Raw genomic sequence first — 12,290 nt, 5'->3', positions numbered from 1 at the left:
TGCTGCTGCTGTGCCTTCCCACGTCCTCTCTGGCCACCAGCCCATCACCCCCACCCTCTTCTCTCCCCTCCGACTGCCCCACTAGTCTCCAAGGCATTTCACAGGCAACAACCGAAGCAATGCGCCGCCGCCGCACCATGACTGTCGTGGTCGTCCTCCTCATCCTTCTCTGCGGGGAGGATGTCCGCGCCGACTACTCGGTGCAGTTGGCAACGACGGCACTGTACTATGCGAAGGCAGCGTACTGCGAGGCCGAAGCCATTTCCAGCTGGACTTGTGCCTCCTGCGCCAGGAACCCGGGATTGCAAAGGGTGCGTGTATTTACGAATGCCACGCACAGCACGCAGGCGTTTGTGGGCGTCAACGAGAGCATGATTGTGGTAAGTTTTCGCGGGACAGTGGATCTTAATAACTGGCTATACGATCTGGATTTTGTTCCTGTTGCGTACATACAGGATGGCTGCTTTGGGTGTCTTGTTCACACCGGCTTCAATTGCGAATTGGAGTCATTGTGGGCGGAGATGTGGGGGTACCTACAGGAACTTGTTGCGGGGAAAGGAATCGAGGGAATTCTCATCACTGGACACAGCCTTGGCGGCGCCATGGCCAATATTGCCGCTGCCAATTTGATGTCACAGAATTCGTTGTTTACCGGTGCGGTGAAGATTTTGCTGTACACGTTTGGGCAGCCGCGCGTGGGAAACGAGGCATTCGCCAACTGGCTTCTTGCATCGTTTTGCCGCGACGGCCATGAGTCGTACCGCGTGACGCATAAGCGGGATGTTGTGGCGCACCTTCTCCCCATGTTGTTTGGATTTTACCACGCTCCCAATGAAGTATGGTACGACAATGACGGGGACACGGCGCACAAGAACTGCACTGATATCTTTGGCACACCGTGTTCTGCTTTGAACGCCGATGAGGACCCCAATTGCAGCGACAGCATCGTTCCCACTTCCATTGAGGACCACCTGAAGTATCTGGGTGTGTGTACACGCTGTTCATGCGATCCCGGGGAAGCAATGAGCGACGAGGAGCTTCGCCTCCCACCCGAACTTGAACGGATTGTTGCAATGGACTACGTTTATCAGCAATCGAGAAATATGAGGCGTTTTCCGTCTTTCCCCGCGCGTCACAGAGAGTCTTGAGGCCCGCAGAAGAAAATAAGTATTCCTTTCCAAAAAATATTTTTTATAATTTGCCAGCGAATAACTTTTATTGGGTTGATATTTTTTTGATTTATTTTTTAAGCGGATTATTCTGGGAGCTTGTGAAGAGAATAATCGCGGGAAAGCTGGCTCACTTCATTAATTTTGATTTCTGATAAAACGAATTTACTTCTTTATGATACTTTTCTGTCTTATGAACGTTGGAGGAGCACAACTTTAGGGGGAACAGGGAGCAGACAGCGAATAGGCAATTTTATTCTTGTTTTGCCACCCACCCAACCCCCTTTTGATACCCGCCACGCGGCAGGGTCTTGTGCTCGGAGGACCCAAACGTCTGCCACTCCTTAAGTAATTATCTTTTAGATTCTAACTGAGGACAAAGGACCATGCGAACGGTCAATCGAATTTATTTATTGGATAAAAAGAAAACATTGAGGCAATTAACTAACTCTGCGATAACCCCACTTTTTTTCCCCACCTTGTTTGGTTTCCATAGGAAATTTCAGGACCCGGCCAGCAGCCCAGAGGATTATTCTGCGTTGTCTTAAGTGGCACCATTTGTTTGCTCTCCGATGCGGGGGGCGATGGGGATTCCGGAACATCTGCTTTTGGTGGCAGTGTGTACATGTCATTTGAACTCGTGAGATAGTTTTTGGAGACCCGCTGCTGTGGTGGCGTGAGCGTTTTGTCGTCCAGTTATTTGTGTTTCCCTACGTATCTACCGGCGGAATTGCAGCACGGGGTGTGGGCGTGTCAACCCCGTAGGCCTCAACGGGGAGCACACACACGGACGTGCACAGTTTACTTTGTAGACACTGCCTGAGGACGTGATTGCCACGGGGCGGTGGTGGTGGCGCCACACCTACCCACGCCATGTCTGTTATAACTGTTTGTGTGGAGGCTGACAATGGGCACCGCATACTGTTACTGCCACTCCCATAATCGATGTGTCTTTTATCCCATGCTGCTCTTGTTACTTTCGTAGAAGAACTTTTCACCACTTCCCAGCTCCCAATATCCACAATGCGCTCTTACGCATCTCTCGCCGCGCTTCTCAGAGCATTGAACAAGCACCACTGCCAGGTTCTGCTCTGGACTGCTGTTGTGTTGGTGATGCTGCTTAATTTTGTTTTATTGACGATAGACACAAATGTGTGGCAGGTTCCCTCCATCCCTGTGTACTGCAGGGACTCTGCACCCTCTCCAACGCGGGAGCCAAGGGTTGCTCTTATTGTTGTTCATACGGGCTACTCTCCCGGCTGGTGCAGGATGCAGGTGAGCTCCATTCTTTCCCGCGTGTCTGTAACAACGATTGGCATGGGGGCAAATTACACACACAAATCCCGCCCGTCGTTGCTGCTGGACTGCATAACTGACGAGGGCCTGCGCGATGAGGACGTGGTGGTGGTGTTCGATGGTGGCGACACGATGTTCACCGGACCCCTTGGGATAAAGCAGGCCGTGGAGGACTTTGTGGCAACAACAGCGCCCACCGCAGACGACCTCAACGCCACGGCGGTGCATCTAGGTGAGGCAACAGCCCCCTTGTTGTTTGAGAGTGACCCGATCTGTTATGCGCCACAGATGGAGCTTATTGTCCCATGGGGGCCTCAAGAAAACTTTGCGAAATGCATTTGGTACTACGAACGTGTATGGGAGGCCGCCAATTCCTCTGCGGATCAGCGCATGGTGCGTTTTCTGGCGTCGAGGTACCGATAACTTGCTGGTGGAGGAATGGTGGGGCGTGTGTGGGCGTTTCGAGAGGCGTACAAAGCATATGCGAGCCTTCTGGCAACGAGTGATAAGTGGTGGTGTGACCAGAGCATCTGGTCGCTGTTGCATGTGTGGAGCGTGACCCGAGACACGAATGTGACTGCCGATTTCCGCATACGATACGGACTTCTGAGTCTTGACTACAACAACTCCTTTTTTCTCACACCGCGTTACGGGGCCTTTGGGTCCCCGGCGTTGTACCACTTTCCTGGGGGTCCTAACGAGTGGGACAAAATGCCTACTCTGCTGAACCGCACAATGTGGGTGGACTGGCTGCGTTATTCTCCTGAAGTCATGAATGAGACCAGGGATTTTGTGCAGAATGCCACTGTGAAAATATACGACGCCGATCGGAAGGCAAAAACAATTCCCTTTCCTGAAGTCTGCTTGTTGAACGACGTTCTTAATCCTGAATGGTTGGTCCTTCCGCTTCGTAAATAATTTTTGCGGTGGTCATGCCTGGTGTGTTCCACACAATAACACTGTGTGCGCGATGTAACTTGATGTATTGAACAGCTTATGGAAGGATTGCGTCCGATGGTGCAGCCCTTTCTATTGTCCTCTATTTAAATGGAAACCTGTAATTCCTTTTTCGTTTGCTCTTTTGGTTTCTCTCCGGTGTATTGCGGGTGCGTCGTGGTTGAGCCGCGTTGGAGGGTGAGACAATTCTCATTTTTCACCCCACCCACTTCCTCGGGCCAGCCTTGCTGCGTGGTCGTGGGCCACTGGGGGAAGGGCTCGAAAGGGACGCTCATTCGCAAGCCGCCCGGAAACCATTTCATATGTATGCACCAGGTTTGTCTCAGACCACCAGACCGTTGTTTTTTATTATTATTTTTTTCCTTCAAATTCAGGCAGTATTTTGGATTTTTGAAATTTTTCCAATGTTTTCTATTATTATTATTTGACTCTTAACAACTGAAAGCCGTTTTTTCTTGCTTTGTTTTGTTTTTTCTTTCGCTTAGAGAAACATTTTGGACTTTTTGGCATGTCATGAGGTTCTTATTCCGTTATTTTTTTCTTTTTCTCCCCGCTGCTGCTGCTGCTGTGCCTTCCCACGTCCTCTCTGCCCACCAGCCCATCACCCCCACCCTCTTCTCTCCCCTCCGACTGCCCCACTAGTCTCCAAGGCATTTCACAGGCAACAACCGAGGCAATGCGCCGCCGCCGCACCATGACTGTCGTGGTCGTCCTCCTCATCCTTCTCTGCGGGGAGGATGTCCGCGCCGACTACTCGGTGCAGTTGGCAACGACGGCACTGTACTATGCGAAGGCAGCGTACTGCGAGGCCGAAGCCATTTTCAGCTGGACTTGTGCCTCCTGCGCCAGGAACCCGGGAATGCAAAGGGTGCGTGTATTTACGAATGCCACGCACAGCACGCAGGCGTTTGTGGGCGTCAACGAGAGCATGATTGTGGTAAGTTTTCGCGGGACAGTGGATGTTACTAATTGGATAAACAATCTGGATTATATTCGCGTTCCCTACAGGAACAACGACTGCGTTGGGTGTCTTGTTCACGCCGGCTTCAATTGCGAATTGGAGTCATTGTGGGCGGGAGATGTGGGGGTACCTACAGGAACTGTGCGGGGGGAAAGGAATCGAGGGAATTCTCATCACTGGACACAGCCTTGGCGGCGCCATGGCTACACTCGCTGCTGCCAATTTTATGTCGCAGAATTCGTTGTTTACCAGTGCACTGAAGGTTTTGCTGTACACGTTTGGGCAGCCGCGCGTGGGAAACGAGGCATTCGTCAACTGGCTTCTTGCATCGTTTTGCCGCGGCGGCCATGAGTCGTACCGCGTGACGCATAAGCGGGATCCTGTGCCCCACGTTCCCCCCATGTTCGTTGGGTATTTACACGTTCCCAATGAGGTATGGTACGACAATGACGGGGACACGGTGCACAAGAACTGCAATGATGTCTTTGGCACACCGTGTTCTGCTTTGACCGCCGATGAGGACCCCAATTGCAGTGGCAGCATCGTTCCCACTTCCATTGAGGACCACCTGAAGTATCTGGGTGTGTGTACACGCTGTTCATGCGATCCCGGGGAAGCAATGAGCGACGAGGAGCTTCGCCTCCCACCCGAACTTGAATGGATTGTTGCAATGGACTACGTTTATCAGCAATCGAGAAATATGAGGCGTTTTCCGTTTTCCTCACGCTTTACAAGGAGCCTTGAAGCCCGCAGAAGAAAATGAGTATTTGCCAGTTATTAGTGTTGTGAATTGTTTTTCAAGAGTTTTATATAGTTTCTTTGTTCAAAAGCTTGTTTTATGTAAAGGTAGAGCGACGGTTTGGTGTTTTTTGTGGAATGCCGTTTTTGGGCGGGGAATCGACACGCGGGGTGTCTGCTGCCTCCAAAAATGTATTTGGTTTGGTGCGTTACGCACGTCCCCGATGAATGGCACGCTGGTAGAAGCGACATCCCCCGCGGCTGCTGCTGCTGTGCCTTCCCACGTCCTCTCTGCCCACCAGCCCATCACCCCCACCCTCTTCTCTCCCCTCCGACTGCCCCACTAGTCTCCAAGGCATTTCACAGACAACAACCGAGGCAATGCGCCGCCGCCGCACCATGACTGTCGTGGTCGTCCTCCTCATCCTTCTCTGCGGGGAGGATGTCCGCGCCGACTACTCGGTGGAGTTGGCAACGACGGCACTGTACCATGCGAAGGCAGCGTACTGCAAGGCCGAAGCCATTTTCAGCTGGACTTGTGCCTCCTGCGCCAGGAACCCGGGAATGCAAAGGGTGCGTGTATTTACGAATGCCGCGCACAGCACGCAGGCGTTTGTGGGCGTCAACGAGAGCATGATTGTGGTAAGTTTTCGCGGGACAGTGGATGTTACTAATTGGCTACACAATCTCGATTTTATTTTTGCTCCGTACACACACGATGGCTGCTTTGGGTGTCTTGTTCACGCCGGCTTCAATTGCGAATTGAAGTCATTGTGGGCGGAGATGCGGGGGTACCTACAGAAACTTGTTGCGGGGAAAGGAATCGAGGGAATTCTCATCACTGGACACAGCCTTGGCGGCGCCATGGCTACACTCGCTGCTGCCAATTTTATGTCGCAGAATTCGTTGTTTACCAGTGCACTGAAGGTTTTGCTGTACACGTTTGGGCAGCCGCGCGTGGGAAACGAGGCATTCGTCAACTGGCTTCTTGCATCGTTTTGCCGCGGCGGCCATGAGTCGTACCGCGTGACGCATAAGCGGGATGTCGTGCCCCACGTTCCCCCCATGTTCGTTGGGTATTTACACCTCCCCAATGAGGTATGGTACGACAATGACGGGGACACGGTGCACAAGAACTGCAATGATGTCTTTGGCACACCGCGTTCTGCTTTGACCACCAAGGAGGACCCCAATTGCAGTGGCAGTGTTCTTCCCATTAAAGTTGAGGACCACCTGAAGTAACTGGGTGTGCATACAGGCCGCTTTTCTTATTTTTTCAGTAAATACTTTTTGGGGCTTTTTAAGGAGTTTCTTGGGGTTACGGAGTGTCACATATACTGTTTATTTTTTGTGCGCTGTGCTTCCTACCCATTTATTTTAAGTGGCAGAAACTCTTTGGGTTGGGAGAGAGAGGCACTAATTTGATATAGCAAGACCCTTTGTGAATCTAGAGGTTTGCTTGTCCGTAATACGCGGTGCTGTTTATTTTATTTTTTGCATGCGCCTTCATGCATCTTGGCCTTTTTTTAGTGATTGTGTTGTTGTCGCCATAATCTTTTTGGTTTTGGATTATTTCATTTATTTGTTACCCCTTTTTTGTTGTTTGTTCGACCGGGTGTTGTGCGTTTCTTATCGTCTTGAGTACCGTTGTGTTTTTTGTTGGTGCTGGGGAGAGGGCAGGGAGGGACGTGTGTTGATTATGAGTGGTGGATTTATGCGGCGGCGGCGGTGTCCTGCGCGGCGTGTGTGTTGGAATGACGGGCGGTCGTTGTGGTTACTTCTTGCGTTGGTGTGGCTGTGGCGTCTACAGATGAAGTTATTCTATTTTTCTTTTCTTGTATAAATATATTTTTTGCCTGTACTTGTGAAATAGAGGGCCGCCGGAGAGCTTGCATACGTAAGGTTAACTCCCCTGTTTGTTTGGAAAGCCACGAACACTTCCATCATGCTGTTTTCATGCGTAGAGAAGCAGGGCAAGTACCGCGACTTGTGGACGCTGCGCCGCATCGCATTTGACACGGAGACGGGCATGTTGTACTGCACCGCCAGGGAAACGGATTTTCGTGTGATGTGGAAGCACCAGGTGAGGGTGGTTCGCATCATCGCAAGGCCCAGTGTTGTGGATATTGACTACAAGGCGGCGAAGTTTGACGTGCGTGAACTCTTCTCCTTCAAAGTGGAGGGGAGCTTCCGCCACATTGACGCCTCGCTGCTCTCGCGCCTGGAGCAGCCCTCGGACAAGCACGCCGTTGTTCGTCCCCTTCCGAAGCGTGCCGACCCTGCTGGGAAGAGTGTGGGTGATGTGGGAAAAGGAAACATGCTTGCGTGGTACATGCGCACGGACAACGAGACCGATTTCATGAAAATCTACACCACCATCCGTGACGTGCTGATTCGTGATGGGATGCGGCCTCCCCAGTTCTGGGGTCTTCCAAAGATGGACCCGCGTATTGAAGTGCCGCTGGCGGAGCCGCCGTTGTACTTGTGGTGCCGCTTCCGTACTGTGAAGCGGACTGTTTTCTACGCGTGTGTGCATGGCCACATGGCAATAAGAGATGCTGACCTGTCGCTCCCGGGGCGCTCAGTGACCCTGTGCGACGAGCCGTTGTACCTGACGCTCTTTGACAACTCCGTGATGGTGTTCAATGAGGAGCGGCGTCTTGTGACTGGCATTCCCGCCATTCACATCAAATCACTGCACTACTCGACAATGGAAGTGGATGCCTCCAAGAAGGACCCGAAGAATGAGAGGTGCCGCTGCTTCTTGTCATTCCGCTCAAACAGTGAGGAATATCCGGACATTCTGTTTGTGCCGACCCTCGAGCGATTTGCCGATGCGAACGAGGAGAACGTTCCTGCCGCGCAGGTCAACCGCGTGCAAACAGCTCTCTCCAAGCTGGTACTTATGAGGCAGCAGACTCCCCGGATGGCTGACGAATCGGAGACCCCACCAACGGAGCTGACCGATGTCTCGAAACTCATGGCCGGCCTCGAGGACGGGGTGGAGTCCTCCGAAAATGGTCTGCTGGACGTTTACGCAAGAGAAGAAAATGCAAGAAATCTGCTCCGCCTGCCAGTGAGGTTTAAGTTGGAGAACAAGGACTTGGGAGACAGGCTCCTTGGAAAGCTGCCAGTACCCCACCGCCTCAGCGTGCTCGCGTCGCAACTGGGCATCAAGCTTAAGAAGACCCTCACGGATTATCCGATCCGCTACGAGTACCTCTCCCCGGGAGCCACCGTGACGGACCCGACGTGCCAAAGGAAAAAAAGCAACCCCTTGCGCGACCTCTTGCTTATTGCCGGCAAGTACTGAGCGACGTGAGGTGCGTGGCGAGTAGGAGATGCGTGCGGTGGGAGAGGAGGAAAGAGGGAAACAGTAGTGGAAGGAAAGAAATTGAGGGGGAGAATAAAAAGCATTTGGGAAATATTATGCAGCGGCGCAAATACGCATTTATGTTGATTAAGGGAATGAAAGGGAAACAAAAAGATGTGGTTTTTAATATGAACGAGGAAGGCAGCATTGTGCTCCACCTCAGCGGGACAAAGTGATTTTCGCCTCGTTTTTATTATTTTTTGGCTTTTAAAAAAGAAAAAACATCGTCATTGTTTTTTTTTTTTTGTTATTTGGGCAGCCTTCGGTGGATCCAAATATTTATATATTTTTTTTATGGCTTGTGCAAACACAAAGTAATTTTATTGACTTTGGTTCTATTGCCCTTTTAATGGATTTTTTTTTTGTTTTTTTTTTTGTTGTTGTTGTTTTGATTTTTATTTCTGAACAGGAATACATGGAAGGTGGCAGCCGTGTGCATCGAGAGTGTTCCATGCAGAGAGAAGGAGAGGGCTCGTGTAGAGGAGTGTTGTGCAATTCTTTTACAATATTATTTATGGCCGTTGTCATTTTCCGCCCGATGATTATTTTATTTTATTTTTATTTATTTTTCTTTTTTCTTTTTTCTTATTTATTTGTGTGTGTGTGTGTGCCAGAACGACAGCCGTACATAACTTTCTGCCCTTTTTTGCTTTTTTAGATTTGCCGTTGTGCGTGTCTGACGACGAGAACAGGCACGGGTAGGGATAAGCAGGCGGGTGGTGACAGGAAGTAATAGGACGCTGTGGGGGTGGGAGTGGGTGTATATATTCTTTTCTTTTGCAGGCGGGCGAGGGCAGCTGAGAAGTACTCGTGGAAAAGAAGGAACTACAGGGAAGGTGTCGATGCAAAGTGAGGTCGAGTTACTGCTGCGCTCTGGCGGTGCGGCAAAGGCGGACTACGACACCACCGGGCTGCGGCCCCAAGGTCTGTGTCCGACGCCGGTCGAACGCGCCGCCATTGAAAAGGTTCTTAGCGCCACAGAAGAGCGGCGAAAGCGTGAGTCTAAATTTTTGTACGGCGCTCTTATATTTTGTTTTGTGTTTATGATTGTGGAATTTGCTTGCGGCGTCTTTGCCCACTCATTGGCGCTCCTGACGGATGCCTCGCATCTGCTGATTGATGTGGGGGCATACGCTTTGAGCATCATGAGCCTCAAGGCGGCATCCAGGGCGTTGTGTGGGAAGTACAACTACGGCTGGCACCGCGCGGAGGTGATTGGAACACTTGTTTCCGTCTTCTCTATCTGGGCGCTGGTAGTGTGGATCGTGATTGAGGGCATGACAAGGACCTGGAACGTCGTGTCCTGTAGCCGCATGCCGGCAGCGGTAGCCGCCATAACGCAGCAGCGTGGGGGCTCAGGCGGAGAAGTTGTGGCGGACGCCGTGCTGGCTTCCTCGAGGAGGTGCGAGGAGATCAACTCGCCCATCATGATGCTCATCGGAGTGCTGGGGATGTTGGTAAACATTGTGTGTGCGGCCATCCTTTACTGCGGTGGCTCGCACGGGCACAGCCACTTCGGGGGGCATGGGCACAGCCACAGTCACGGGGAGGTGACGAATTGTGAGAGCGATTTGGAGATTAGCATTAACGGCCACACGAAAGATCATTCCGGTCATCATCATACCAATGATGATGATGACTGTGGCCATGGAAACAGTGATGAAAAGGAGGGACATGACTACGATCACAACCATGTCGAAAAGAAAAAGAGCAAAAAGGGCTTTGCCCTTCACGCCGCGCTGCTTCATGCTTTGGGCGATTGTGTGCAGTCCGCTGGGGTAATATTTGCGGGTGTGTTCATTTACTTTGCCAATAAGCATGCCTTTGGTGTCCCTTCTTATCAGTACTCTATTTACAACATTGCAGATCCACTTTGCTCGTTGTTTTTTGCTGTTGTTACACTCAACATGACAAGGCCACTTCTCGGTGATCTTTTTGGTATTCTCATGGAGAGCACACCACCAGGTATTGATTACCTTGCCCTTAACCAAGCTTTACTGAGCATTGAGGGCGTCGTCAGTGTACATGATCTCCATATATGGTCTCTGTCTTCGGACTATGTTGCACTTTCCGTCCATCTTGTTGCAGACGACGCCGCAAAGGCATTGCGTAAGGCGCAGTATGTATGTGAGGTCCTTTTTGGAATTAGACATACAACCATTCAGGTGGATGCGGTGGCAAATGGGGCGGATCTGTGCCAGGGATCGTGCGCGAGCCCAAACTGCGGGAAGGAATACCAGACGATAACTTAGAAACACGTCCGATTAACATTTTAACATGCAAGAAACATTGAATGCACAAGGGAAAAGAAAAAAAAAGGAAAAAAAGAAAAGAAAAAAGAAAGGGGGTTGGAAGGGTTCATATTACGCAGTGTTTTATTAAATGAATTCTATTTTTAGCCTAATGTTTTATCATGAAATATGTTTTATGCATCTTTCTTTTCTTTTCTCCCCATCTCCCCATCTCCCCATCTCTCCCTCTCCCTCTCTCTCTCTATATATATATATGTATATTTATGTGTGTGTTGTGTGTTTTTTTTTTCTTGTACGTTTGTGAAGTGTCACGTAAATGTTGTACTCAACGCAAATTTGTGCGAAGAATTAAATAATTTACGCGACCACAAAAAAAAAAAAAAAAAAAAAAAAGAGAGGAAAAAAAAAATTTTGATAATTTTGAGGTTGGCTACTGAGCGATTCATTCGACGGCCGTGAATACGACCATCCTTTTTTTTTTTTTTGTCTGTGTGTTTCACTGCGTGTGCATTGAGGTAAGTTTTACCCTTTTTTTTGTGTATGCGATTGCGGCTTTGCCTTTATTGTTTTCTTTCCTTGCTTTTTTTTATTTTTAGTTGTTTCTTTTCTCACAATTTATAGTGCACGAGGTGTGGAACTTCCTCCTTTTTTTTTCTTTTTTTTTGGTCCACGGTGGGCGGCTAACAAGGGATGAATACCGCCAAACGTGCAACGACGCGCAAGGCCCAAGTCCCCTCGGAGAAGACCGTCTCTGAGGCGGAGACAAGGTGCCACAGTGCACTCCTTGTTATCGGCACGTACCACTCCGTGATGGCAGGTCTTGTGTACCGCCGAAACAAGTTTGGCATGCTTTTCTCCGTGAAACACCACGAGGGCTGCATTAACAGCGTGGCTGTGGGCGAAAGGTACATGGCCACTTCCGGCACGGACGAGCGTGTCTTCCTCTTTACGAACAAGAACCAGAAGAGTCTCACACCCTCTGAACGGCTACGATTGCGGGCGGCGGGGGAGTCGTTGAGTGTGCGGCTTGCGGATCTTGGCCACATCTCGCCGCCAAGCGAGGTGCGCTCTCTTCTTTTTATTGCCAACTCACAGCAACTGCTCTGCGGCTGCACGGACGGCCAACTCCTCATGTACCGGACTCGCGACTGGTCCGTCGGCCTCTCGCTCCCACTGCACGAGAAGGGCGTTGTGGGCGTTGCGACACATCCGGGCAGTGACGGGGCGTTGGCCGTCACGATTGGCGCGGACCGGCACGTCGCGGTTATAGACCTTGCAAGGGGCCGACTGCTCAGCAAGTGGCGCTACAACGCATCCCTTGAGGGAACTGAAGTGAAAAAGCGGCAGGAGGAGGAGGAAGAGGAAAAGGATGACGACAAAAAAGATGGCACGCCACGCGTGAAGCGGGTCAAGTTGGAGAGGCGCGACGGCCCGCATACGGTGAAGTTCTCACCGAGCGGGAGGTATTTTACTGTCATGTCGAGTCACGCCTTTGCCGTGTACGAGACGGCGACGGTGGGCGTCGTGGCAATTTATCGGACGCC

General features: G+C 50.8%; 6 protein-coding genes and 1 pseudogene across 6 annotated transcripts, besides 14 other annotated features; all 7 read left to right on the top strand.

Annotated features, from left to right (window-relative positions):
- Nucleotides 1–4,440: a sequence feature (areas not merged during assembly with more than two copies in the genome that could not be assigned to a particular haplotype).
- On the top strand, nucleotides 120–1,148 carry Tc00.1047053510679.100 (lipase, putative; the record flags this gene model as incomplete). Its single annotated transcript, XM_802037.1, has 1 exon — nucleotides 120–1,148. The coding sequence occupies one exon, from the start codon at nucleotides 120–122 to the stop codon at nucleotides 1,146–1,148; it is 1,029 nt and encodes a 342-aa protein (XP_807130.1).
- Nucleotides 1,180–1,200: a sequence feature (AT_rich).
- Nucleotides 1,264–1,703: a mobile genetic element.
- On the top strand, nucleotides 2,115–3,383 carry Tc00.1047053510679.90 (annotated as a pseudogene).
- Nucleotides 4,441–7,620: a sequence feature (heterozygous, non-Esmeraldo-like haplotype).
- On the top strand, nucleotides 4,502–5,146 carry Tc00.1047053510679.70 (lipase, putative; the record flags this gene model as incomplete). The annotated part of the gene is made up of 1 exon (XM_802036.1): nucleotides 4,502–5,146. One exon carries the CDS (start codon nucleotides 4,502–4,504, stop codon nucleotides 5,144–5,146), a length of 645 nt encoding a protein of 214 aa, XP_807129.1.
- Tc00.1047053510679.60 (lipase, putative) lies at nucleotides 5,503–6,363 on the top strand (the record flags this gene model as incomplete). Its single annotated transcript, XM_802035.1, has 1 exon — nucleotides 5,503–6,363. The coding sequence occupies one exon, from the start codon at nucleotides 5,503–5,505 to the stop codon at nucleotides 6,361–6,363; it is 861 nt and encodes a 286-aa protein (XP_807128.1).
- Nucleotides 7,067–8,434, top strand: Tc00.1047053510679.40 (uncharacterized protein; the record flags this gene model as incomplete). Its single annotated transcript, XM_802034.1, has 1 exon — nucleotides 7,067–8,434. One exon carries the CDS (start codon nucleotides 7,067–7,069, stop codon nucleotides 8,432–8,434), a length of 1,368 nt encoding a protein of 455 aa, XP_807127.1.
- Nucleotides 7,621–8,737: a sequence feature (areas merged during assembly that could not be assigned to a particular haplotype. This can correspond to areas where the two haplotypes were merged or to regions with more than two copies in the genome that were merged during assembly.).
- Nucleotides 8,738–9,021: a sequence feature (areas merged during assembly that could not be assigned to a particular haplotype. This can correspond to areas where the two haplotypes were merged or to regions with more than two copies in the genome that were merged during assembly.).
- Nucleotides 8,768–8,790: a sequence feature (AT_rich).
- Nucleotides 8,849–8,898: a microsatellite.
- Nucleotides 9,022–9,036: a sequence feature (haploid, non-Esmeraldo-like haplotype).
- Nucleotides 9,037–9,085: a sequence feature (A-rich).
- Nucleotides 9,037–12,290: a sequence feature (heterozygous, non-Esmeraldo-like haplotype).
- On the top strand, nucleotides 9,337–10,746 carry Tc00.1047053510679.30 (metal-ion transporter, putative; the record flags this gene model as incomplete). The annotated part of the gene is made up of 1 exon (XM_802033.1): nucleotides 9,337–10,746. One exon carries the CDS (start codon nucleotides 9,337–9,339, stop codon nucleotides 10,744–10,746), a length of 1,410 nt encoding a protein of 469 aa, XP_807126.1.
- Nucleotides 10,798–10,836: a sequence feature (T-rich).
- Nucleotides 10,966–10,988: a microsatellite.
- Nucleotides 11,116–11,155: a microsatellite.
- Nucleotides 11,437–12,290, top strand: Tc00.1047053510679.14 (hypothetical protein, conserved; the record flags this gene model as incomplete). The annotated part of the gene is made up of 1 exon (XM_802038.1): nucleotides 11,437–12,290. A coding segment is annotated over one exon (854 nt), but the record flags the coding sequence as incomplete, so codon positions are not given.

This window comes from Trypanosoma cruzi, genomic scaffold (genome assembly GCF_000209065.1).
Source record: "Trypanosoma cruzi strain CL Brener 1047053516811 genomic scaffold, whole genome shotgun sequence".
NCBI classification, from domain to species: Eukaryota; Euglenozoa; class Kinetoplastea; order Trypanosomatida; family Trypanosomatidae; genus Trypanosoma; species Trypanosoma cruzi.
This window is presented reverse-complemented; position numbering and strand designations above follow the sequence as displayed.